General features: G+C 42.1%; 1 protein-coding gene across 14 annotated transcripts in view; it reads left to right on the forward strand.

The window, feature by feature from the left end:
* HDAC4 (histone deacetylase 4) overlaps positions 1–27782 on the forward strand; it is a 261456-nt gene that overhangs the window by 47395 nt on the left and 186279 nt on the right. For 8 of the 14 annotated variants that reach the window (XM_044431666.1, XM_044431678.1, XM_044431663.1 and 5 more), the window contains one exon: positions 20322–20393. In XM_044431666.1, the coding sequence (XP_044287601.1) occupies positions 20322–20393 (72 nt within the window). Of the gene's footprint in view, positions 1–13054; positions 13400–16499; positions 17213–17237; positions 19514–20321; positions 20394–27782 lie in introns of those variants that run through there. The other 6 variants (XM_044431669.1, XM_044431676.1, XM_044431674.1 and 3 more) reach the window with 5 other exon arrangements.

Below are 27782 nucleotides of genomic sequence, written 5' to 3' on the forward strand. Positions count from 1 at the left end.
CTTGTTACTTTTCTCAAGTTTGAGAAGATGCCATCAGTGAGTACTCTGAGTATGACTCTGTAGCCAACTGAGGGTTCACTGATCATTGCTCCATCTAGCTCACTTTTAGCTAGTTTTCTCATCAGGATGTGAGGGATGACTTTGTCAGAATCTTTGCTGAAGTCAACATAGTTATGTCCACATCATTCCCACAGTCTTATCAGGCAGGTTACCCAATCAAAAAACAAAATCAGATTAGTCTGGCAGGATTTGTTCTTAAGGAATCCATGTTGGCTTGTAGTAATCACTGCATTGTTTTCAAGGTGTACACAGATTGACTGCTTTTTAATCTGCACCAGAATTTTTCCAGGTTGGACTGATTGGTCTATAGTTCCCAGGTTGTTCTTTTTTCCTTTCTTGAAGATGAGGACACTTTTCCTGTCCCCCATGATTTCTCAAAAATAATAGACAATGGTACTGAGAGTTCTTCCACCAACTTCTTTATGACTCTAGAATGGAGTTAATCCGACACTGGAGATCAGAACTCATTCAACCCAATTATATGATCCTTGACCATCTGCCTGTCCAACTTGAGCTGCAGCTTGTACTCCCCCTTTCATCAGGAGGGTCATAGATCTTGTTTTGGCGGAAGATTGAGCCAAAGTATTTATTGTGCACTTCTGCCTTTTCTTTGTTGCCTGTATCATTTTGCTATCCGCATTGAGTAGTTTAAACCCCATTTCTTTCCTTTGTTTTTTTACTTCGGACATATCTGAAGAAAGCCTTATTGTGGCTTGTAGCAATTCTTGCTAACTGCAGTTCATTATAGCTTTAGCCTCTCCCTGAAGCCCTCTCTATAGTTCCATGCTACCTGCCTGTATTCTTCCTTTGTAGCCTGGCCTTCCTTCCACTTCCTATACATGTCCTTTTTGTTTTCAGATCATCTCCAAGCTTTTTACAAAGCTACATGGGCATCTTCTGTTGTCACTTTCCCCCAGAGTTCCTTAACTGCCACTTTGTCCTCTAGCTCTTCCCTCTTGATTGGTATCTGAGAGGGAAGTTCTAGAGGGCAAAGTGAGATTTTTTTTTCTCCTAACAGATATCAGGGAAATTGAAGTCCCTTGGATCGACGATGGCATGTCTTCTTGAAACACTGGCAATTTGCTTTTCAAAAGTTTCATCCTCATCTTCTTAACTGGATGGTCAGTAGTGGACTCCAACAACTGTGTTCTTTTTATTCCTTACTCCAATTATATTAATCCAGATGCTCTTGATGAGGCCACTAAGCTCCTCCTCCTGTATTTCTGTGCAAAGATATGTATCTTTAACATATAGTGCAACTTTGCCTTCCCTTATGTTCCTTCTGTTTTTATTGATTTATTTGTTTGATGTTATTAATATAGATAGAACTTCATGGTATTGAATGTGTTATAATCTGCCTGGAATGTAGAATGATTTTGATATATTTCTAAGTATTTGAAAAATAAAAGAATAACAACAAAAGTGCAAACATGTATAAGAAGAAAATGCTTGAGGGACCTCTGCAAAACATTGTAATGCATGAGCAAATTGACAGAAGTAGAAATGCTGTTTCAGGTAGTTGGATCCTAAGCCATGTAGGATTTAGAAAGTACATACCAACACCTTGACATTGGCTTGGAAGTGAATCCGTAGCCCATGGAGTTCTGCAAATATTGAATATAATACATGGGATTTGCTGTTCCAGTCAAAATTCTGGTTGACTTGCATCCAGGCATTTGTTCAACATTTGTACAAGCTCACTGGTCATAGATAACAAGGAATAATAGAGTTAGGAGTCATCAACATATTCATGGCATCTCATTCCAAATACCGAGTAGCTTCGTACAAGTTAAAGAATTTGGGGGCCCTGTGAGACCTTTCAGCTGAAATGCCACAACATTAAAAAAAGTCATAGTGCTGTTTTCTGAAACCAGCTCTGCAAGTGGTAACCGAACTTGTCCCTGTTGAAATCCAGCCTGTAGCACTAATCCAAAGGTTTCAAAGATTTGCCTGTTTCTTTAGTACAGAATTTGAGTGAAAATTTAGAAAACTGCAAGTTTGTGCTTCCTGTTGGGAAATCTAAAAAAGCCCTCTTTCTATCCGTTTTTTCTCTAGATCTGAAAGGTATGATAGTTGGAGACATGGAAGTCTCTTCGAAGGGAATTACATGTGTTCTGTGTCAGAAATATGCATGTACGCATGCTTTTTTGTTTTTGAGCTACATGTTTTTTATATTTTGGCATTCTTTTAAAGGAAGCTAATGGCAATGTTTTGATTTCTTGGTAGAATTAATTACAGCTTCAGAATTGGTTTCCTCATATGAGAACAATCATGTCTGCAGAAGTGCAGTTCCAGGGCTGCATGCGTAAGAGCAGCCTCAACATTTTGAAAGACTCCAAAAGATAACATACTTACCTTCCTCTGTTTCCTGTATGCCAGTGTTCTGAAAAGTATGGATGTTCCTAAGAAACCAACAAAGTGTCAGTAGGTTAGGTGCAATGGTTCATGTGGTAGGGGTGTTCTCCAGTTTGAGTTAGAGAACGAATTGCTTCCTTTTTCCTTCACCCCTACACACTTTGGTTATTGATTAATTTGTATGAAAATAGCATAGGTCATAAAGGTGTCTCCAGGCAAGCAACATGCAAAGTTTCCAAAGGATGGAAATAGGAGTAAGGAATTATGATGCTTGAAATCTAAGACTTTTTCATTGTGAATGTGGGGTATTGGAAGAATGGCCATCACATGGTCCCATTTTTGTTGCCTCCCAAGATTGTAACCCATGGTAAAATGTGCCCTAGGATTAAAAAGGTTGCCATTCATTGTACCACAGTTCTTCATTCTGCAAATTTAGAGAAAGTAAACCAGACTATGTTGTTGGAAAACATCAAGTGTGTCTATTTTTGCATGGGCTTCAGACTTCATCTTAATTAAATGTACTTCCCTAATAGATTTGCTTACATTTTCATGTCTATAAATTCAGAATTACTAAGAATTATTGTTTCACCAATTAAGTCATAAAATAGAGTGCTTTGGTTTCACCAGTACCAGCCCTACTACTTCTGACAACAAGGTCCTTACCCCGGCCATTTTCAATACGGACTGGAACCACCAAACTACCAACGCCATCGGGATGGTACACAACCCCAGCAAGGAAGGAAACAGCCCAACTCCAAAAAAAGACAGTGCTGACAGGCAGTGTGAACCATTCCCTTAACCAATATCCCACCCCCATTTGGGGCCACCTAAGTCACCATCTTCCCACCTGGGAATCCATCACATCTGACTGATGGGTACTTTCCATAGTACAGCATGGATACAAAATAGAATTTGAGACCTTGCCTCCTCTTGGAATGGTTTGTATCACTCTTCCCTCTCCAACCCTAGTGGAAGAAGCAGCCAATTTACTAGCAAAAGGTGCGATCCGACCAGTACACCGATCCAAAGCTATCTACTGTTTCTGTTTGCACTATTTCACCATTCTGAAAAAAGTTGGTGGCCCATGGCCCTTTTTGGACCTGAAGATAGTAAAGCATTTTATCATACTCATAAAGCTCTGAATGGTCTTCCTGTAAGACATTACACTGCTATTCCAAAACAGGGGACTGGTTTGCATCCATCAACTTAAAGGATGCATACTTTCATATCAGCATCAATCTGGACTACACCCACTTTCTATGGTTCCAGATGAATAAGTCCCCTTTGAGTTCCAGGTGCTACCATTTGGTCTTACTGCAAATACCCAAGAATATTCACCAAATGCATGGCTCTGATGTGTAGCCATTTGCAACTCTAGGGAGTACAACTTTACCCCTGTTTAGATGTCTGCTCATTGCCAACACTCAACAGGACCTCCTGCCATCAATCGAAATTACTTATGCTAATCCTACCTGCTTGGGTCTGTGCATTATCATCAAAAAAATCATGCTTGCTCCTTCACAGACCATCCTGTATATTGGACCGGTTCCTGATTACATGCCAGCCTGAGCATACCTACCTCAAGATTGGATGGAGAACCTCATGATGATAGCCTTTGACATTCATACCAGCTGAGATCCTCTGTGTGGAGAATTCAACAACTATTAGGGCACATGGCATCGACCATTGCCTTGGTGCGTTATGCCAGGCTGCAAATGTGCCTGTTCCACCTCTGGTTTACAGGGGCATTCTGACCCAGGTGTGACTCAACAAGAAAGATTCTAATTTTGCTCATCCATGTACAGGCAAGCCTCGCCTGGTGGATGCATGAATCAAATCTGTTGAAGGGACTTCCATTCCTACCCTCTGAACTGAGAGCGACACTGACCACCAATGCATCCCTCACTGGTTGGGGTGCCCATTCCAACCAGTACCAGGCCTAAGGGACTTGGTCCAGGCACAAAAAGAGTCTCCGTATAAACCACTGGGCGCTCCTGCCTGTGTTCAAAGCACTCAGTGCTCTACAGAATGTACTGGTTTGCAAGCACGTCTAAATAATCTTGCAGTACTGCCACAGTATTCTGTATCAACAAACAGGGTGGAATGAGATCCAACACACTGACCCAGCTAACCCTGTGAATATGGGACTGGTGCATTCACCACAACATCACCTTGGTGGCCATCCATATGGCAGGGATACACAATGTGACTGCCAACATACTCAGATGCACCCCATTCCAAGTTCATAAATGGGAACTCAACACAGAAATCCTGAACAACATCTTCACTGCATGGGACACCCCATCTACAGACCTCGTTGCTATGGAGGTCAATGCTACATGCAACAGCTACTGTCCTGGAGTAGGGATCACCAAGAATTCAGTGGGGGATGCCTTTCTTGTTCCATGGATGGGAACAGTCTTCGATGCCTTCCTTCCATTCTCTCTTATCACAAGAACAATAGCAAAAATGAGGAATGACCACACGTGCACCATCCTGATAATGCCATGGTGGCCCAGGCAACCCTGGTTTCTGTCCCCACTTCATCTCTCCAAGCAAAACTTCCTTCATCTACTATTGATTCCAATTTACTGTCCCAGGTATGGGAGAAAATACTCCACCCCAACATTCAAAGGCTTTGCCTAGCAGCATGACTCATTGCTTAATAATCACAACTACCACCCTAATTCCCTTCCAACTACAAGCCCCTGCTCCTATCCAAAACTCCCCATCTTACATCCGAAATGAAAGTGCAACCCCAGTGCACATCTCCACAAATAACTTCCTGAATGATCCTCCCAATTACTTGACGGCCATGGATCCAAGACATTTTACAGGCATCATTGTGTCCAACTACTGGACACTCATATTCATCTAAATGGGTGAGGTTTGGGGGTTACATGAAGGACCATTCCTTCGATCCAGCCATGGAGACGATACAAGATATGCTGGAGTTTCTGTATTCCCTGCACCAAAAAGAACTTAAACCAACCTCTATCGAGGTGTACCTATCTGCAGTCTCTGCCTTCCGAGGTCCTACTGAGGGCTACTCAGCTTTCTCTCACCCTCTTTCAAGGCACTTCATGAAAGGCTTCAGAAACCGAATCCTCCTGTCCAATCCATCATTCCCAGTTGGAGTCTATTTGTAGTGTTACATGCACTGACAAAACCACCATTTGAACTGCTTGCTACTGGGGACCTTCGTGTCATCTCTTTGAAGATCTCCTTCCTGGTGGTCATCACCTTGGCTCATAGAGCAAGCAAATTCTGCGCACTACAGATAGATCCTCCATACTTAACTTCTTCAAGGAAAAAGTAGTACTCTGTACTGATCTATCCTTTCTCCCTAAAGCCTGTTCCTCCTTTCATGTAAATCAAGAAATAGTGCTTCCAGCATTCCACCTCTCACCATCTATGGACATTGAAAGGGCTCTGCGTATGCTCAACATTTGCTGTGCACTAGCTTTCTGTCAGTCCTGAGCCGAGTTGGTTCACAAAACAAAACTGTTTATCAAATATGCAGACCACTCCAAAGGTTCCTGATGCCTCATGCACTGGATCGTAGAGACAATTATATTAGCATACCACTTAGCTAACTTGGGCTTGCCAGACAGTCCTGGAGCTCATTCCACCTGGGCAAAATTGACATAAATGGTCCTCCATGTCCATTACTCTCATTGTGCAGAGCAGCTACATGATCAACACCATCCACTTTTGTCCACTACTATTGACATGACTGCTCCTTTGGTTGGGCTGTGTTGTCATCTATTCTCATGTAATATCATCTCCCACCTCCTTTAATGGGATGCTTGCTAGTCACCCATATGTGTGTTGCACAAACTACAATGAAGAAAGGCAGGTTGCATACCTGTAGTTGCCATTCTTCAAGTAGCCACCTGGGTATTTACACAACCCACTCGCCATCAGTGTGTAGGTATTGGTGGATGATTTACCTGCTACTTACATAGCAATAGGACAGTTAGGGACCTAGAAAAAAAAAAGGCAAAGGTAGGTCTCCAGTTGGACTGAGAAAATGGCAGGAGCCCTCCTATTTATATAATGGGGGGGAGGCTCCCACCAAAAATTCCAGGCTTAGCTAGAGATCCCGAATGTGGCACTGCGCAGGCACAGCACCCATATGTGTGAATGCCCAGATGACCACTCAAGAACAACAGTTACAGGTATGCATCCTGTTTTTCTTCTGTCTTCCAGCAACTCTTCCAAAACAAAGCAAAGGAAAAACAAGCAAAAACCTATCACCAAACCAAAAGCAAAACAGAACTCAGATTTCACACACGCACATGTGTGTGTGTGACTTTTCCTTTACAGTCTCTGTCATTGTCTGCTTCTCCCCATTACATAATTTTTTTTTCAAGGCTTCACCAGGATTCAGCCAAGAATTCTTTTTCAAAACTAGGGTTAAGTTATGGAGAAATTCTGAGTGTGTACTAAGTACTGTTCTTCACTACTGTAGCTAGAGTCCATGCAATTTTTTTCAAAAAAATGAAAGGGTGATCAATTCAGTGGATTGGCATTAGCTGCTTTAATTAAGTCTGCAGTATCACCCTTGGAACTCAGGATTTATTATTGAGCTATTGTGCTATAATCCCCCCTACTAGCCTGATAAAAGTGCCTTGTTTTGAAATTCTGTACATTTTCCTGGGAATAAGTCTATTGAACATAATGGGTCTTCTCAGTACAAATACATACGATTATGCAGGAGCAGTATTATCTCCTGTCTACTTGTTCTTCCAAAATTAACTGCTGTTTTTAAAGTTGCCCACTTATGGGAATGTTACTCTGTGTCAGACCCTTGATCCATCTAGACCATTCTTAATGACACTGACTGACAGTGGTTCTCTAGGATTTCAGGAAGGAGTTCTTTCAGTCCTAGAGATGCTTGAGATTGAATCTTCTCCATGCTAAGCAAAAGCTCTGCTGTTGAGCTATAGTTCTTGCCATTGATGAATACTGACAACTGAGCAAAAACAGCTCCAGGTGCCTTCTACTTCAACCATATGAACCCACTTTTCTCAGAGACTTGAGTGAGAATAGGGAGACAAAGCCCCTTGTCTGTCTGTACAAACTAAAATACAGGACAGAATTTCTGTCGCTCACTATTTTATCTGAAGAGTATCCTGAGATGTGTTCTGGGTGGAATCATTCCAAATTGTGTAGACCTGAGCTTACCAAATGTGGTGGTTCTTCATGGTGTCTGTGCATATGGGCTCTGTGCCTGTGTAGAGCCTGTTATGAAGAGTTAACAGCAAAGAGCATTTTGGCAAGAACCCTTCCCCTTCCCCAGGTCCATATAAAAGAGGGGTGCTCCTCTCATTTCCCTCAGTTCTTTGATTGTCTTCAATGCCTTGGAAAGTTCTTTCCTGTTCTCTCTCAGAGCATTTTTTCCCTTGCCTTTGTCTTTTTCAGTATTTCTGAGAAACTTTTTTTTGCTCCTTTTTTCACACTACTTACACATTTTTCTCTCTCAACCATTTTTTCTCCTAACCAAAAAGAAAAATTCTATTCGTCTCCTCACCTGTTTCTACCTTTGACTTGTTCTTTCCTCTCTACTTTCTGTTCTGCCTCTTGTTCCTGAAGGCATCAAAGGCTCCATTTTGTAACTGCGACTTTTGTAATGCTAGATTGCTCCTGACTGATGGGCATTCTTTGTGTTTCTTGTGCCTGGGCAAGGGGTATGTTATAGATCAATGCCTGCATTGCCACCTTTTCTCTAAGCAAGCCTGAAAGCAAAAGACTCATTGTCTTTACATGGAATTGTGGAACAAGTGTCCTTCCCTGTGTCCATAAATGCCAAGTCCCGTTACCTTCCAAAAGATTAGTCAGTTCAGTCCGAAGGTCAAGCCCATATGGTTTGTGCATTCAGAGTTTAAATCAGGTGGGGGTGTCCAAAAGAATGTCCAGGAAGCAAGCCAACAGTCTAGGTATTCAATTTATCTTAAACAAAACCAAAGACATAGGGAACAATTCCTGCTGTTTGCCATGAAGGGCAGGCTGTGGCTGAACTAATTTGTAGCCAGCTGTAAATCAGTGCAGAAGACTAATTAAGTCAGCATGTTGTTTTATGAGAGGCTCCATGCTCAGTCTGCTGCTTGAACTTCTGCTGGATCTGTGAACAACAACTCCTTTCTATGAGGTGAACTCCTTCGGACTCCAGCTCCTACCTTCGAAGAATTTCAGAGATAGCCCAAGAGGTCTCTGGCTGCTCTTCCGCTGGAAGAGTGTCAGCTGTAGCCTCAACCCTTGAATCTAACTGTCACTGGGGCCTGCTGTGCTGGCTCTCTTCATCTGAAAAATCCTCCTTCATCAATGGGTCTAATGTTGAAACAGTTGGAGGGAATGTACCACATGAAGGTGAATGATGCAGCTTTTCTTGGACAACACCCCAAGCTGAACTCCATGATTGTTGAAGCAGCTCAAGGAAGGTTGTGTCACTAGCATGCCACCCCATCTGCCATGGGATGTTGCTTGGATATTCTTGGGAATCATATTTATACATCAATGTCCCTAGGACTGAAAGTGACCACAATTACCAGGATTCACTTGCTCCTGTTGAGGAGGATGACTGAGAGGATCCCCACCTCTTCTGCTTGGTGTGGCTTCTTCACTGTTCTTCACAATTTCACTGTACCAAAATTGGAATGGGGGGAGGGGGGCTTCATCCAATCCTGGTCCTAAAAGACCTTAATTTTTTATCTCAACTAAAAAGATCCAGATGGTTACTTTGCAGGGCATTCTGCCCCTGCTCCAGTGGGGAGATTGGATTTCATCCATTGACATCAAGGACGCTTATTTGGACAGCTTCTGGCTATAGCCATTTTCTTTGCTTCCAGATTGGGAGAGAGACATTTATATTTTTTGTTCTATGCTTTGGACTTAGGGTCCAAAGCCCCCTGGTTTTTTATGAAGTGCAGTGTTTACTACCCTTCATCAGTGATCCATGTATACCCAAATCTGGACCACTGGTTGTTGGTAGCTTCAACTAGATCAGAACTTTTTGTGGCAGTTCACACTCTGCTGGAGAGACCGAGTGTTTGTATAAGCTCTGAAATTTCTATTCTTTCCCCTTTGCAGTCTGTCCTTTTCATTGGGCATGCATAGACTCCATAAAAGCAGTAGTATATCTCCCGGATTCCAGGGCAGCAGCATTTATTGAGATGGCCTCCAAGCTACAGCAGCAACTTGTAGTGTTGGCTCTCCTGATTCACTGACTACTTGGTCTCATATTGGTGACTGTATGGTTTGTCCATTCCTTCAACCCAGCAGTCAACCACCCATGGAGACATTTCTGGATGCCTGTTATGGTCTGCTCCAGCTTTTCCCAGTGTACCAGCCTCTCCAATGGAATGATATTTCTGAGTGCAGAGCCCTTGTTTATAGTAATAACGGATGCTTTCCTGCTTGCATGGGGGAAGCCCACAGTGGCTTACTGCACATGGAAGGAAAATGGGAGGAGGCAGAAGCCTGCAGGCATATACATGAACTAGAGCTGTTTGCTGTTTAAAAGGCTCTTAACTCTGTTTTATACTTTCCTGTGGGGACATCACATGCAAGTTGTGGTGATACAACAGTGCTGTTTTTCATCAACAAGGAGGGAGTTACCAGGTTGATTCCATCTGTTTACATCACCAGGACTGACAGCATCCTAGTGGACTCCCTCAGTGGGAGGAGTTTCAGCATTCATGTGTGTCAGATAAAAACCAGAGATCATGGACTCAGTTAATAGATCTTTTCTCCACTCAGAAGAATGCTGTCTGCCAAAGCTTTTGCTTTTAGGCAGTAGAAGGCAGGGACTCTAGGAGTTGCATTGCTGCTATGCTGGCTGGAGACCTTGTTTTACCTTTTTATACTGTTTCCTCTGATAATGCAGGTATTAGGAAAGGTTCAGTGGGATGCCACAGACTGCATCATGATCACCCCTTGGAGGCCAAGAAAACCTTGGTTCACTCAACTTCTCAGCATGTCTATGGGGAACTAAATGTACCAGACCTGATCTCATGGCATCAGGGAGAATCCTTCATGCGGGCATCCAAACCCTTCCTCTTGATGACATGGAAGTTCCATGCCTAGGATACATGCAGTCTCTTCTTCATGACCACTGAACTCTGGAAGTGACTCTGAAACTGATCACTAGGAAATCTTACAATGCAAAGTGGAAAGCTTTTTTGACATTTGTAGATAGATTACAAGAGCTGCTTGATAGAACAGATTTTTCTGATCGCCTTATTTCAGCACAACTTAAAGGGATCATCCATCAGATTCTACCTAGTGGCCATTTCCTCCTTCTGTGACATGATCAGGGCTCTCTGATTTTTTTCACAGTCAATGAGTAGGCATTTCCTAAGAGACTAAAGAACACCCTCCACCTATTTGGCCACTGACACCAACTTGGAACTTTTCAGGGGTCCTGCATGCCCTTTAATGGAAGACCTTCAAGTCCCTGGTGGTGGTTGACCTTCACCTACTGTCAGGGAAGCTGGCATTCCTGGTGGTGATGATGCCTGCTTGAAGATCTAGCAAACTTTGTGCCCTCCAGATAGATCCTCCATACCTTATCTTCCATTGTGACAAGGCAGTGGTGTGTCTGGAGCTTTTCTTCCTACATAAGGTCATAGCCCCTTTTCGTTTGAACCAAGACATTATTTTACCAGCTTTTTGCTTTCTCTGTCCAGCTTGGTGGATTCTACTCTTCCTACCTTGGACATCCATAGAGTGCAGGTGTTCTGTTGCTCCAGCACTGAGTCCTTTTGTCAATCCTCCAAACATTTTGTTTGCTATAGAGGCAAGGGCAGCACCTTTCACCACAGAGACTTTTGGCTGGGTCATACAAACAATTATGCAACTCCCAGTGTGACATAAAGCACACTCAGCCTGAGTGATGGCAACTTTGACAGTGTTGCATGCCAGCATCTCATTACCAGACCTCTGTAAAGCAGCAACTTGGTTAACTCTGTTCATCTTTGCCAGACAGCATCGCTTCAACGTTTGGACCAGAACCAACTGTGCTTTTGGGAGAGCCAGTCCTGTTGGTGAAACTCGGGTGACAACACCACCCCACTATCCATGTATGGGTAAACTTGCTTGTTGCCCATAAATATGATGTACAGAGACCTATAACTGATGTTATTCAAGAGGCTATCTGTGCATTCACAAGACAACCACTCACCTATCCTACTGGGTGTTCTGAGCAATGTAGCTGTGTTTTTTTTACATCTTTTTCCTTCCTTCCACCCTTCTTTAATGTGGGGATGTCACTGTTTTGCTGAGTCAGTACTGCTGTTCATCCAGTTTTACCCTTTATGGTACTGCTTATTAATGTGGGAATGGTGTTGTTGTTAGTAACAAAGTCGTGTCTGACCCATCGCAACCCCATGGACAACATTCCTCCAGGCCTTCCTGTCCTCCACCATCCCCCAGACTCCACTCAAGCTCACACCAACTGCTTCAGTGACTCCTTCTAGCCACCTCATTCTCTGCCGTCCCTTTCTTCTTTTGCCATCTATTGATCCCAGCATTAGGTTCTTCTCCAGGGAGTCCTTCCTTCTCATTAGGTGGCCTAAGTATTTGAGTTTCATCTTCAGGATCTGGCCTTCTAAAGAGCAGTCAGGGTTGATCTCCTCTAGGACTGACCGGTTTGATCTCCTTGCAGTCCAAGGAACTCGCAGGAGTCTCCTCCAGCACCACAATTCAAACGTCTCAATCCTTCAGTGCTCAGCCTTCCTTATGGTCCAGCTTTCACAGCCATACATTGCAACTGGGAAAACCATAGCCTTGACTATACGCACTTTTGTTGGCAGGGTGATGTCTCTGCTTTTTTAGTATGCTGTCTAGATTTGCTGTAGCTTTCCTCCCCAGGAGCAATCGTCTTTTAATTTCTTGGCTGCAGTCCCCGTCTGCGGTGATCTTGGAGCCCAGGAAAATAAAATCTGTCACTTCTTCTATTTCTTCTCCATCTATTTGCCAGAAAGTGAGAGGACCGGATGCCGTGATCTTAGTCTTCTTAATGTTGCGTTTCAAGCCAACTTTTGCACTCTCCTCCTTCACCTGCATCAAGATGCTCTTTAGTTGCTCTTCACTTTCTGCCATGAGAGTGGTATCATCTGCATATCTGAGGTTGTTGATATTTCTCCCAGCAATCTTAATTCCAACTTGTGATTCATCTTGCCTGGCCTTGCTCATGATGTGCTCTGCATATAAGTTAAATAGGCAGGGCGACAGTATACAGCCTTGCTGAACTCCTTTCTCAATTTTGAACCAATCAGTGGTTCCGTGTCCAGTTCTCACTGTTGCTTCTTGACCTGCATACAGGTTTCTCAAGAGACAAATAAGATGGTCTGGTACTCCCATCTCTTTAAGCACTTGCCACAATTTGTTGTGATCCACACAATCAAAAGCTTTAGCATAGTCAATGAAGCAGAAGTAGATGTTTTTCTGGAACTCCCTAGCTTTCTCCATGATCCAGCGTATGTTGGCAATTTGAACTCTAGTTCCCCTCCCTCTTTGAAATCCTGCCTGTGCTTCTGGTAGTTCTTGGTCGACATACTGCTAGAGCCTAGCTTGTAGGATTTTGAGCATATCTTTGCTAGTATGTGAAATGAGTGCAATGGTGTGGTAGTTTGAACATGCATTGGCATTGCGCTTCTTTTCCAATCCTGTGGCCACTGTTGAGTTTTCCAAATTTGCTGGCATGTTGAGTGTAGCACTTTTACTGCAGTGGGAATGGTACTGTTTCACTAAATGTGGGGTTGGTACCACCAATCCTCCCGTGGTCCTGAGGCCACCTGGCTGTCTTGTTGGAACTGAGGGAAATGGCAGGAGCCCCTCCCCTTTATATGTATGCTAGAGTAGGGAAGACTTTCTGCCAAAACACTCTTAGCTATTAAATCTTCCCAGTAACAGGTTCCACAAAGGTGCAGAGACTCGTGTATGAATGTATGGATGACCAGTCAAAGAAGGACAGTTACAGGTAAGCAACCTCCTTTCCTGAACTTCTGTTAATACATATTTCTAGAAAGGAAGGAAGGTTGTATATCATCTTCAAAAGGATTGAAGCTTAACAGCCTCCAGGTCCAGTTTTCAACATTTCCTTGTAGTTCTGGGGAAGACCTATGTGTGAAACTCTGGAGAACTACTCCTGCATTGTCTGCAGTAGCAAAGTAGATAATGCTGTCTACTGAGTCAAGCAAATGCCTACTTCTACATAATTTGAAGCAATGTTTCATGTTCCTAAGCATACCAAAACAGGTCATGGGAATTAGTAATGCCTGTCTTGGAAGAATCTGTTTGAAAAGTTTTCTCTGTTAGACCCACCTATTTGTGGTAAAAGCAAGCAAGCTACTGAAAGGTTTGTGTATGTTGATGACAGCCAAGGTCTCCATGAGGGAGCATACTTACCTCCCTCTATTCCTTGGGTTGAAATGGCCCATCTGATTACAGCAATAATTCTTACTGAGTTAATATACTTCTTTTATTCTATAGTGAAGCATGATTACTTTCTCTTGACTACATTCTTTGGCCTGGGTTAGCTTCTGCCAAAACAGGAGATTGCATTTCTTTTGGGATTCTAATCTAGTTTCGATACGGAAACAGCCTTGGTCACAGCCATTGACCTTGATATCTTTCTAGAGTGACTCTTTGAATTGGAAGTGGGTGCTGCATTGCAGTAGTTCTGCTCCAGCTGAACAGCCATCTACAGAAGATGATGCTTGGGGAATACTGTTTAGCCTCATGAATTCTCCAACATGAAGTTCCTCAGGGATCTGTTCTGTCTCCTATGCTATTTAACATTTACGTGAAATTGTGGAAAGGTTCATCCAGAGCTTTGGGGTGCATTGCCTTTAGTATGCTGATAACATGCATATCATCTTTTCATCTTCAGCGGGTGAGCCTGTGTGCTAAACTGCTGCCTGGCTGCTAAAATGAACTGGATGGGGGCTAATAAACTAAATCTGCATCCTGACAAGCTTAAGAAGCTGTCGGTGGGTGGTTCCTTTGCCCAGATGGAAGGTGTTCAACCTGTTCTAGATGGGGTTGCACTCCCATTGAAGGAGCAGGTTCATAACTTGGGGGTGTTCACTTGGGACCCCGGTGGCTACGGTGGCACAGCGTACATTCTACCCGTTTCAGCTTGTGGGCCAGCTATGCCTTATCTGGACAGGGATAGCCTGGTTTCCGTAATCTTCACTTTGATTATCTCTAAACTAGATTATGGCAATGGGGCTCCCCTTGAGGACTGTTCAGAAACTGCAGCTTGTGCAGAGTACAGCAGCCAGATTAATAACTGGGATATGTAGGTCTGAACGTATATGACTGATTCTGGCCCAATTACATTGACTGCCTCTATGCCTCCGGGACCGGTTCAAGGTGCTGGTTTCAACCTATATTTATTTATTATTTATTTATTAAAACATTTTTATGCCGTCCCATTCGCCGAAGCCTCGGGGCGGCTTACAGCAATAAATTAAAATAGCATTTTAAAATATATACATTAAAATACAAATATATGATATAAAACATACAATATAAAACAAGCCACCCTGGCCAGATAAAATTCAATAATATTAACATTTAAAATACTGCTTAAATAAAAAGGTCTTCGCCTGGCGCCGAAAAACAAATAACGACGGCGCCAGGCGGACCTCTCTGGGGAGCGCATTCCATAACTTAGGCGCCACCGCTGAGAAAGCCCTCCTCCGAGTAACCACCCTCCTAACTTCTTCCACGGAGGGCTCCCGGAGAAGGGCCTCTCCTGCCGATCTCAGGGGGCCGCTGGGCATATATGGATGTAAGCGCTCCTTCAGGTAACCAGGACCCAAGCCGTTTAGGGCTTTATAGGTCATCACCAACACGTTGAATTGAGCCCGGACTTCAATGGGAAGCCAGTGAAGCTGACGGAGCCATACATGGCTTGGGACCACAATATGTGTTAGAGTTCCTTTCCCAGCCACAGTCTTTTTAAACACTATGGTCAACCTCTGGGGCCTTCCTCTGAATGTCAGCTCTGAGGGAGACTTGGAAGGGAGCAGCAAGGGCAAGAGCTTCACATCTTTGGAACCGTCTCCCCACTGTGGCCATCTGTAATCTTTTTGGTGGTAGGTTAATACAGCCCTTTATGCCAAAGCCTTTAATGATTTACTTAGCTGTCGAGGGGTTTAAAGGGATTACTCATCCCAGATGATTTTCATTTTTTCCTTTTACAGGGTCATATTGCAAATTCTTATTCCTGTTGCTTTAATTTTATATTTGTATTTGATTGTTTTGTGTTTATGCATTTTTGTAAATTGCCCAGGGAGCTTCACCTGTGGGGCAGGGCAGGGCAGAAATGAAATAAGTAGTAATACATACTTTTGCAAGCAAAAATATAGGAGAATATCACATGAAGAGCTCCCCTGCTCTTTATCATTCTGTGGCACCAGTGGAACTGCTGGTGCTTTGTGGAGTTAATGTGTCCTAAACTAACCCCAGAAATGACTGGAAACCATTGTTTCTGCACTGGGACAGGTCATTCTTCTTGGACCTCTGCTAAGTGTCTTTTGTTCTGGAAATTGGCATTGCAGCTTATTTATGGTTGCTTAAAAAATTGTCTGCACCTCATTGCACTAATGCTGAGTTCTTCTGGCATGTGGGCAACATAAATAATACCCAGAAAGCATAGTTAATATAGATTAATAGTTTGTGGGCAGTATCCTATGCTTTCAGTATGCAAACTACATGCATACGGAATAGTACTTTCAGTACTATTTTAAGCAGGAATTTCTCGGAAGAAAACTATATGATTCTACTGAATATAAGATGTACTTGCAAATTGTGTGAAGTATCACACTGGTAAGGTATGTGAACCTATTTAATGTTCATAAGCAGTTTGCAGTTGAGGCATGATATTAACAAGGCAAACAATGCAGGAGTTGATACTGAGGTGAATGTTATTGATTTAAAATATTTATCTCCCCCCCACCCCATACGCAAAAGTGTTCAGGGCAGCTTACAAAAATCAAAAACAGATACTTCAACAAGTTAACAATAATTAAATATACACATACAGCCAGTAACAATTCACAAATGAAAGAAAATCAAATCAAAATCAAGAATAAAAACAAAATCAAAAACTGTGAAGTTAAAACTGATTAAAATGCCTAACAATTAAAATGATGGGCCAATAAAAAGGTTTTCACTTGGCGCTGAAAGGAATATGAAGTCAGTGCGAGGCGAACCTCTCTGGGGAGCGCATTCCATAGTCTGGGCGCCACCGCAGAAGAGGCTTTCCTCCGGGTAGAGACCATCCTCACTTCTTTCAGTGAGGGTTCTCAGAGTAGAGCCTCTCCTACAGATCTTAAGGGGCGTAAGGGCTCATTGGGAAGAAGATGTACCTTCAGGTATCCTGTTTATATCCTTGACATGCATCAACCAAGAACAAGTTTCCTTATGTATATGTGTGATGAAAAAGTATCCATGACTCTTTCGCTGTGTAGTTTCTAGATGCACTCACTAAGCAGAAGAAATAATGTGTGCATTTGCCTGACTTAAATTAAAATTATTATTCAGGGCTACACTTAGACTTAATGTTGTTTTCCTTATACAGTGATAGTATAGGTGGAGTTGTGTGTTGAACACAGAACATTTATAAATGGAGAGATTTCAGCAGCAGTAATGGTATCTCATTCTATTTTCAGTGGTACAGCAAACTTTGTGGGCGGCATTTCCTATACACACAGAACTGTTAACATCAAGCCTAACCTTTGCTAACTATGTGTGGGGTTTCTTGGTGGAGTTCAGCTCAAAGGTGAGGGGAAGGTTGTACATGCTGATGTAGCTTTTCTTCCCTTCAGTACAAATCCACCTTTCTTTCTCAAGTGAAATTTCATTATATTCTGAGTTTGGCAGGATATGTGTATAGCTCTAATGCTGAAATCCAAGCTGTGTTTTTTGACTACTTTTTTGCTCCTGCATCTTGTTCTGTCCTGCATTTACAATTGTTTTTATTATTTATCAGCAAACAGCAGTTTCTACTCCATAGTTGCCAAACAACTAGTTACTTTAAAAAAAACACCACTAAATCTTTGTTAGCATGGGTAGCAGTTGAATTGATCTCGACCGTGTAGACTTCAAAAAATAATGTTTCTAACACTTCTCAGATTGGCCTACAGTATTAGAGATGAGTCTGGATTGCTTGCCTGTGTACCATTTTTCTAAAGAGTGAATAGTAGTAGTTGGAGTACCTACAGAAGACTACTACAGAATTCTTCTGCCCTCCTCTTCAAGGTCTCAAGAATATTGGAGTAATGTAATGGCATAACAGTGTTTTAATATAGCAATTTTTATTGCCCTATCCTCTATCATCCCTTCCTCTGGAGTCAGCAAAAGACTTATAGGGCAGGCTTGCATGTAACGGCAGCCCATTATGATAAATCACCACAATGGATTGCCATTAAGTGCCAAGCACCCAGCAGATGATAGGGCTCATTGTGAGGGCTTTTCTCTCATTCTTCTTGTTGGTGTTCTAGGGGGGCACTCCAGGGAGGAATGATGCTTTTCTCTTTGACAGGAGAAATCAATGGGGTAAAATATATGAAAAAGCCATTAGCGCCAATGAAAAGGTTTTATTATTGCCCTATGCATTTCAGAAACTGGTTTCCTTCAGGGGTCACTAGACATCTGCTAGTGACATCTGCTAGTGACTAGACACATCTGCCTCCCCATCCAGTTTGGCCCTACTTTCTTCAACAGTTACCGATCATAAGCTGATCTTGGCTTTCTGCAGCTGTTAGCAAATACGGATTTTTTGCTGAAGTGCAGTGCAAAGAAATGGAAAACAGGTTAGGCCCCCCGTGCCCTGGTCCAGTGGAGACCTCTGGAGCATGGGTGGCTGTTTGATCCACTCTTTGCTGCTACCCTGTTCTTGAGGCAGTGTCACTGGGTGGAACACTGGCTCCTTTCTGCCAAGTGGGGCAGCTTTATGGTTGCTTAAAAATTGTCTGCACCCTATTGTACTAGTGGTGGGTTCTTCTGGCATGTGGGCAACATAAAATGCTGCCCATAAACCATAGTTAATGCAGATGAATAGTTTGTGGGCAGTATCCTATGTTTTCAGTATGCAAACTGCATGCATACTGAATAGTACTTTTAGTACTATTTTAAGCAGGAGTTTCTCAGAAGAGAAGTGTATGGTTCTACTTGTACGTATATGAGGCACTTACTGGCTCCTACCTAAAAGTAGATCTCTTGGGGAGGAGGTGGGTTGCCTCTGATAGTGAGGGTAATCCTCAGCTGTGCGCTCTGGATAGCTGCTTGGCAATAACAGCACTGACTGCTCTTGCCCAGCAGCTCACTTAAGCTGGAGCTTGGTCCATGATGGGTTGTAATTATAGTGCAGTCAAAGCTTAGAAGGGACTGCTGTGTCTTATTGTGGTTGACAACCTTACTGTGCTTAATCACCATGAGTGGGTTTGCATGACACTGCGAACAAACCATAGGAAGCAGTGTTTGGTTTTCCTGTCATGCAGATCAAGTTATGAGCGGCACAGCATGGCTTTACAGCATGGCTGGACAGATATCTAGGTTGGGTGAGGGAGATGGAGAGTATCCACCAATTGGTACAAGGTGGTGTGGTGAAAAGAGCAGTGGGATAGTGTCTTTGACTGTTTTGTACAAGCTCTCAAGATGGGCAGTGCCAATACAAGCAGCTGTTGCTACAGCAGCTGGCAGTAGTGGTAGAATTCTGGAGGGCACAGGCATCCTGCAGCTGTTGCACCTCTGGATTAACCTAGGGAGCCTGGCCTTTGCTAAAATGAAGGATATGCGAACTATTTTATTCTTCCTTTCATGTGCACTGCTGCTTACAAAAAAATTAGCAGGGGAGTAATATGATAACATGAATTTGTGACTATACCATGGGAAACACAGCTTTATTTAAGGGTGATTTCTAGAAATTTCAAGTGTGTTTTAAAAACTGCTTATTTTGTCATTTTTCTTTTATGTTATTTTTGTGTTTTCCAGCATGCAACAGTTGTTTCTGGACTTGCCTGTTCAGGGCCGTATTTCCACTCAAAGGTTCACATTGTTATCAGTAAATAGACAATAAATGGTAATTAGATCTTTTTATTAGCTCTATAATATAATCTTAACCCCTTTGTAATATAACTGACTGGCAACATACAGAAAACTACAGCACAATTCTGCTTTTCATTTCTCTCAGATAAAACATTGAGTTCATCTTCTTGTCAGTCTGTTTTCTGTCTCCCTGTCTGCTTGTCACATATTGTATACACGGACTTGTAGTGCTAACAAGCCAGAGACAGCAGTCTGGTCATACGTTTCTAGTGCACTATGTTCACAGTGTGTCAAGAATTGCCACATGAAATGCATTTTTCCCCAGCGGACATTTCCCCCATGTTTTGGTACTGTTCGGTAGAACAATGTTTCTTACTGGTCTTCAGTATGATCCTTATTTTGCACATGGTATGGTTTCCAACACCTCATATTCTCTCTCCCTGGAGGAAGCCTCCTGTATTCTTGTCCACATAGGTGCTCAGTCTTGTTTCAACTTTTTACTGCTTTTCATCCACAGGATAACCTAAAACTTGGAAATATTTTTCTTAATAGTATGAGTCAGAGGTCATAGAAGTTTTTCATGAACAAGATACAAGATTCAAATAAAACAAAATTGCCAAATAAAAGCAATGAAACTCTCACAAGTAATTCAGTTGTAGCGGAACATTGAAATAGAAAAGAGTAACTGTAAATTGTATTTATATGTGAAAATTAAGCCTTTTCTTGAGCATGCTTCTCTTTACTGTTCTCTGTGCCCTTTCTAATTGTCCAGCCTTGTCAGAACCTCTGATGTGCTTTAACCTCTTTGAACTACTAACTTTAGGTGAATTTCTTTTTTTCAGATGGACTTTCTGGCAGGGACCAGCCAGTTGAATTGCTAAATCCAGCCAGAGTAAACCATATGCCAAGTTCTGGTAAGAGGCAAAACATTTAGTTGTCTAATATTATGCCATGTGTGAGAACTGTATCTGACATTATCCTTGAGAGCAGCTTTCCACAGCTTAGTGCCCTCCAGGTGTTTTGGACTACCACTTCAACATTTCTGGCCTTTGGGCTTGCTGGATCAGGCTGCTGGGAATTAAATATGAAAGTGTATGGGCAAAGCTACTCTAAAAGCACTTTAATACTTTGGGGGTATTTGGAACAGTAGCATTGAAGGAGATAAGCAAAACAAGTGTGACATGATAGCAGTTGTTTTATACGAGGGTTCTTCAAAAAGTTACCGCACTTTTTAAAACTATTAAGAATTTCAAAACCAAATTACATCACTTTTCGACATACCTTCCTTTGTGATGCATTTTCCCAGCATTGTACCAACTTTTTAATGCCATCAGCAAAATATATATAAAATATAAAAGTGTGGAAACTTTTAAAAGACCCCTCATATTAACCATGAATTTTTTGGTTTCTTTTTACTTGCAAGCAAATCATTGCAGGTCTCTGCTTGTCCATATATAGCTTGCTTCCATCTGTTAGAGTCACCTTGTGTGTTAAAACAAAAGGCACCATTAACTAGCACCACTGACCAATTCACCTCCCCCTCTTTTGATGGATGTGTCTCCATCCATCTTCTTGCTTGGGAAGCTGTAACATTGGATGAGTATGTCCTCACCATAGCAAATAGAAGATGTTGAACTTGACACTTGCCACATCTTGGTTCTGTGTGGGTCACCCTACCATCCTTTGTTCTGGTAGCGGAGGTAGCTATGCCGCCATTGAAAGGGGCGATCCAGTCTGTTTTTTCATCTAACCTTAGATACAGGATCTAGTCCCAGTATGTTATAGTACTGAAGGATGTTGGCACCCACTCAATTCTAGATCTCAGAAACGTCAACTTTTTCATCACATCAAAGAAATATTGCACGGTTTCCTGGCAGAGCATCTTACCACTGCTGTGTCGAGATGATTGATTTGCTTCTGTTGACTTGAAGGAGGCCTATTTTCATATTACAAGCCATCAGGATTACTGGCATTTCCTTTTCTTCTGAGTTGGTATGGAAACTTCTCAGTTTTCTGTCCTCCCATTCAGATGTTCCACCATCCCGAGAGCATGGACCTTGTCTGTGCCACTGCCACCTGCAAGGAAACCTTAACTTGGTGAATGGTTCCAGGTTGCCCCTTTGAAAGACAAACTCACAGAATTCATCCATAGCACTTGCTACCTCCTGAAAACTTTGAGTCTCTGTCCCTCTTAGTCAGTCCTCCACACTGGAGTGTGGATCAACTTGGCAACTGTGGTCCTCATAGACATGGCCTCAAAGCACCAAATCCATAGCTATGGTATGGCATGTACACTGTCCCCTTGGGTTCAGGGCAGTGATGATTGTAAAAGTCCCATTTGCTAGACTTCGGATTCATCCATTCTGAAGTTCTGAAGCTTTGGTTCATGCACACTTACTTACTGATCTCAGTGTAATTCAAGTTGGAAATGTCTTACCATTTTGCACTTGGTTTGGTCAAACATAGCATGACCAACTAATCTAATCTGGCCAAGAGAGTCAGCTTCACAACACTGGAACCAGACATTTGTGCTGATCACCCATGGTCATGGGAGCACACTGTGGCACCGATCAGACTCATGGGCTATGGACTGCTCAGGAGTGCCACAAGCACACCAATGATCTGGAAATTTTAAGGCCTGCATTGCTTTCCAACCTGTTCTTCAGAACTTCCATGTACGGATTGCCATGGGCTACACGTCCTTAGTGTTCTATCTGAACAGATAGGGAGGCCTCAACTCCATCTTTCTGGCATGTCACCATGCACATATGGGACTGGTGCATCAACAAGAACATTACACTTACTGTTGTCCATGTGGCTGGGATGGCCAATTTCAGAGCATATTCCCAGAGCAGACAGAGCATGAGAATACACGAATAGGATATGGATCTCAGAATCCTTGCAGAAATCTTCCAGACCTGGAGGGCTACCATCCATTGATCTCTTCACCACTGAAACCAACACAGTGTGTGCCAACTTTTGCACCCAGTTCTGGGACCAGCAAGAGACACATTCCTTTTTTGCTGGGCAGGGCTCTCCTTTATTTCTTTCCACCATTCCTACTCATCACCAGGGTACTGGCAAAGATTCAGAGACAGGACCACTTGCATCCTCATCACTCTCTGGTGGTCCTGGCAGTTGAGGTTTGCACATCTGCTCAGGCTGCTTCAACAGGATATTCATCCAACCTCCATTGTACTTTAACATTGTATCACAGAACCTAGGCTTGATCCTCCATCTTGATGCCACCACCCTATTCCTAATGGCATGAAAGATGGTCCAGTAGACTAGGACACAGCTTTCCGACCAGATGTAGAGGCAACCCTCAATGTAGTACTGAGAATAGTCACAGGGGATTGGACTTGATGGGCTTGGCCCCTTCCAACTCTACTATTCTGTGATTCTATAAGGAGATTGTCTGCAGTGAAATGGAATGTAATTCTCTTCACCCAGCAAGACTGACACTTTCCAGTCATCTGTCCAACAAATCCTTGACTTCCTGCATATGCTTTACCACAGGGACCTGGAATCTATTTCTATCAAGGTTTACCTGGTTGCAATTTTCTTGTTCCATCCAATGATCCAGGGTCTCTTGGTCTTTTTGCATCCACTGACCTATTGGCTCCTGAAAGGACTGCAAACATCTTCCCACAAATCCTGTCCTTTGTCCTGAGCTGCAGCTTTTCATTTGTTCTACAGGCTCTCAAAAATAGCCCTTCATACCCTTGGCCACCACTGATCTCAGATTTCCCTCCTGTAAGGTAATCTTCCTCATGGCTATGACATCAGTCACAAAGGCCAATGGACTATGTGCACTCTGCATTTACCAGCCATATCTCACCTTCCAAGGAGACAAGGCAGTCATATGTCTAGGCCCCTCATTCCTTTCAAAGGTAGCCTCACCATTCCACCCTAACCAAGACATTGTTTTTCTTGCCTTTTTTTGCTACCCCTTTGAACCTCATGATATCTAACTTGCATTCTACCTGTCTTGAGCTGAAGCCTTTCACTGTTTCTAGGGACTTTTTGTTTTCTGTGCCAAGAGGTCCAGAGACAAACCTGACAGCCCTCAATGCTTCTCACACTGGGTGGCTGAGACCAGCATGCTTGTGTACTAGCTTGCAGAACTGCTTCTTCCTGAGTGATCCAGAGCATACTTCATGACAGCAGTGGCCACTTCATGTGGGCATGCAGGACCTTTGCAAGGCAGCATTGTGGTCTACTGCACATCACCAAATATGGGTCACCAAATTCTAATGTACAATAACATGTGCAGACAAGGTTCTTAAAAGAATGAAATAAACGTTGACAATAATCTAAATTATACTTTTGAAAAGTGCATTGATCCATCCTGTATGTGAGATAGACATTTTCAGTGTCTCTGAAGGTAAGGCCTTATTTTCACGAAGCAGACACTATTTTAGAGAAAAGATGCTCTGTGCATTCCCAGAAACATGCCACTCTCTTTTTTTTTAACAAAATATGTGGAAGGGACAAATTGTAGTTTTCCAGAAATACAGTAAGAAAAAGAGATTTGCTGCAATTTTAAAATATATTTTTTTTCTGATACTATAGTTGTTTGCATAGTTAACTTGGGAATAAGTTCTGTTTGAGTCAGGGTGATACATTTTTGAGCAAAGATTCATAGGGTAATGGTGTAACTGAGGTTTAGTAGAAGGAACTGTGTTAAGAATGAGTGTGCAATTATCTGCATGCTTACTCATTTATGCATGATTTGTATATTTTTGAACCTTAAAGTTCCGAACCTGTAAAATAGGATTTCAGTCATACAGATGTTGGGATTAGTTGCTGATTCTTGAAAAGGGATTCTCCACCAAGGGATTCTCTACCACTGCACCAGTGGTGTAGTAGGTTATGGAATGGTCTCCTGTCTGCCACTGATCAGTGGACTTCAGGGTTCTAAAAGTACATAATAGAAATTAGATCACCTAAGCCTGTACAGAGCAATAGAATTAGGGAAATTGTGGTCATATTTGGATATTGCATTGAGGCAGGGATGGGCAACACAGTCTTTGTGCTGCATGCAGTCCGCCATGTGCTTCTTGTGGTCCCTGCTGGGTTCTCTGCCACTTTTGTAGTCACTACCATATCGCTGAATTCCCAGAGATTTTGCTGAAAAATAAGGCATGGCGAAACTTATGCCTGACTTCTCAGATGTTTTCACTCCTCCCAGCAGAAAGGTGGTGGTGGTGAGGTTATTTTCTCCTTTCCTTTTTCCTTCCATGGTGCCAATACCACTTTCCCCTTGTTCCAGATGATGCCCCCCCCCCCCCACCTTCTGGTTCAGATTTGAGGGAGGCATAGGGAGTGCTTGGAGAGGTGGAAAATCAGTGAAGACCAGCTCCATGTTTCTGATTACTGAACCCTGGTTCAAAGATAGGAACTCTGTTCTGTAGGCCGTTATACTGCTTCCTCTCTGCACAATCCCTTTACTTGTTAAAGGTAATTATTAGTGCACAAGGAACACTAGCCATGGTTAGCTCTGAGAAATGAAGTGAGGAGGGAAACTCATAGCATAATGTGGAGCTGTATATTCCTTTCTCCATGACCCCAGAGATGAGAACATTGTCTACACTGGGCTAATAATTAGTGCGTTACTGTGAAGGCGACATGAATACGAATATGTTTTACCTAGCAACATAAACCGTATGACTTCTGTTTCAAATTTTGCTATTTTTGGTCTTTTTTGCTAGATTCAAAGATTTGGATTCAAAGATTTAACCATTTTATAGTTACGAATGAATAAGAAGGTATTTTCAGTAGATAGGCTGCTATGTGGTGATCTTCAGTTATGTCTTGCTGTTATTCCATGTTGAGGTATTCCTGTTACCACTTAAATAAAAATATCATTCCTTTATCTTGGCACTGCAGTCAGATACTGCAGAAGTTTTTTTCTATAAATAGCTATGATCTCACTGTCTCCTAGTGTTTCAGTGAGTTTTGACATTAAGTGAAGTATAGACAGTGAAAAGAGTGCTTTGCATATCCAGTAGATTATTCTAAACAACACTGCTGTTGAGCCAATATTCTTTTCATTTGGATAATATGTATATGAAAATGATGCAAAATATGCAATTTTAAAGAGATAAAGTTAATATTAATTTTTGCTAGTGAATTGCTGCTAATCTCTTTAGGGGTATGTATCAATGCGGTGTTTGAAGTCAAAGTATAATTTTTAATGCAGTTCTTCATTATAGTTTTGATATTTGCTGAACATGCCTGAGTTATATGCAATATTTTTCTTGCATGAAAAGATTGTTTGACAGTAATCAGCTTGATCTAAAATACTGCAGGTTCCTTGATATACATGTGGAGCCTGGATTTTGATGACATGACAAACTACAGGCAACCCCCAGATGATGAACATTTCAGTTACAAACAACCTGTACCTACGAACTAACTGCCATACAGCCTGTTACTTTTAAAAAATCATTGTGAAAAATCTTAATCACCATAGAGAGATAGGAGGTGAAAGGGGAGAAAGGAAGGTTCTCCTAAGAGAGTGGAGGGAGGGAGGGAGGGAGGGAGGGAGTGAAAGGGGACAGAGGGAAACCTCAAAGCATGTCCTCCTGCCCCATCATTTTGGAGGGGGAAATCTCTCCAGCACTTCCTCGCTACAAAGGGGAGACACTGGTAAGTTTGGGTGGGGTAGAGATATTTGTGGTTTTTCCACCCTTTGTGAATGTGAAGGGCCAACTGTATGTGATCTGACTTGCACACAAATTTTACTTAAAGGACTAATTTCTATTTTCTCAGGAATGGAACTCTCTCGTAATCTAGGGACTGCCTGTGTAACCTGTTGTGGCTTAAATAATCCATGGTGCTGTGGTGATCATGTGAATTTGCCCAGTGTGTATCCCATTGCTTATACAAAACAGAACATAGGTATACCAAAGACCTGTTGAAACACAGTTTGTTCTTTGTTCATTGACCATGATAAAAAAAAAATCACAATGCAGTGATAAGGCGTTAAAGATTGAAGATGCCAGAGTGTCTGGCAACTTCAACCCAGATTCAAGCTGGAAATCAGGAAAAGCTTCCTCACTGTCAGAGCAATACAACAGTGGAACCAGCTGCCTAGAGAGGTGGGGGGTCTTTCCCACACGAGACATTAAAAAAGAACTAGACAGCCATCTGAGTGGGATGGTGTAATGTGGTATCCTGCAACAGCAGAGGGGATTTATTTATTAGGATTTTTCTAGGCCGTCCGATCATTTCTGTCTCTGGACAGCTCACAACAATCTATAAATACAATAAATAATAGCATCTGTATCCTAAACAATAATAAATTATAATATTGGTTAAATAAAAAGGTCTTGATGGCCTTCATGGCCCCTTCCAAATCTACTGTTCTATGATTCTATGAAGACTTTGTGGATCAAACAGAAAGTTTACAATATTCAATATAAAACAAAAGTTAACGCATACACTCTTCTTAGCATTTTAAATTATGTTCAGTGTTTCTTTTACATTTTCATAATTAGGATATTTGTTTCAGTACTCTATAAAAGGATATCAGTGGTTGAGAGAGTCCTTGTTATAGTAACATTTCATAATGTCTTCTAATAAGTAAGTTTGTACATTAAATCATTTGCTCCATATTTCTTCCTTACTCATCCATTCTTGGTATTTGTTTCTTCCAGTATCTATCAAGTTAACATTGTAAAACGAACACACAGAAGACTATTCTGTTTATTGAATTGATTTCATACACAACTAAATATATAATATTTTTTCTTATGATCCCAGTCTTTGTAGGATCTTATATACAGTATTAAAAAGAATGTTCTGCATAGTTTCTGAATGAAAGTGTTCTTAGGGGAAACAGTAACACTGAGGTTCTGTTGGACTGATATGTTACGACATACATGCATTGGAAATACTTTATCCTGCTGTAGTTTGCTGAAGAAACTTGCACAATTATCAGTTGTGCCTTATACACATGTACAGGCAGTTCCCAAGTTATGAATGTCTGCATTAATAACCCCTTCCCCATACTTACAAATGAACTGTCATAAAGCCTATTCATTTTCTAAAAAATTACTGCAGAAAATCATCTTCACCATAGGGAGTGAAGAAGTGGAAGGGGAGAGAAGGCCTTCACCATAGAGAGAGAGAGGAAGCTAAAGGGTAGAAAGAGTGGCCTCCAAAATATGCCTTCCTTTCCTGCCCATCAGGAGAGAGAAATCTGCAAAAAGGAGGCACTGGTGAGGTTTTATTTTTTGGAGCAGGCAGAGATATTAATGGTTTTTCCACTTTCACAGGGGTTCTGTGCTCTTAAC

Source organism: Varanus komodoensis, unplaced genomic scaffold (genome assembly GCF_004798865.1).
Source record: "Varanus komodoensis strain SLA01 unplaced genomic scaffold, ASM479886v1 scaffold23, whole genome shotgun sequence".
In the NCBI taxonomy this organism is placed as follows: domain Eukaryota; kingdom Metazoa; phylum Chordata; class Lepidosauria; order Squamata; family Varanidae; genus Varanus; species Varanus komodoensis.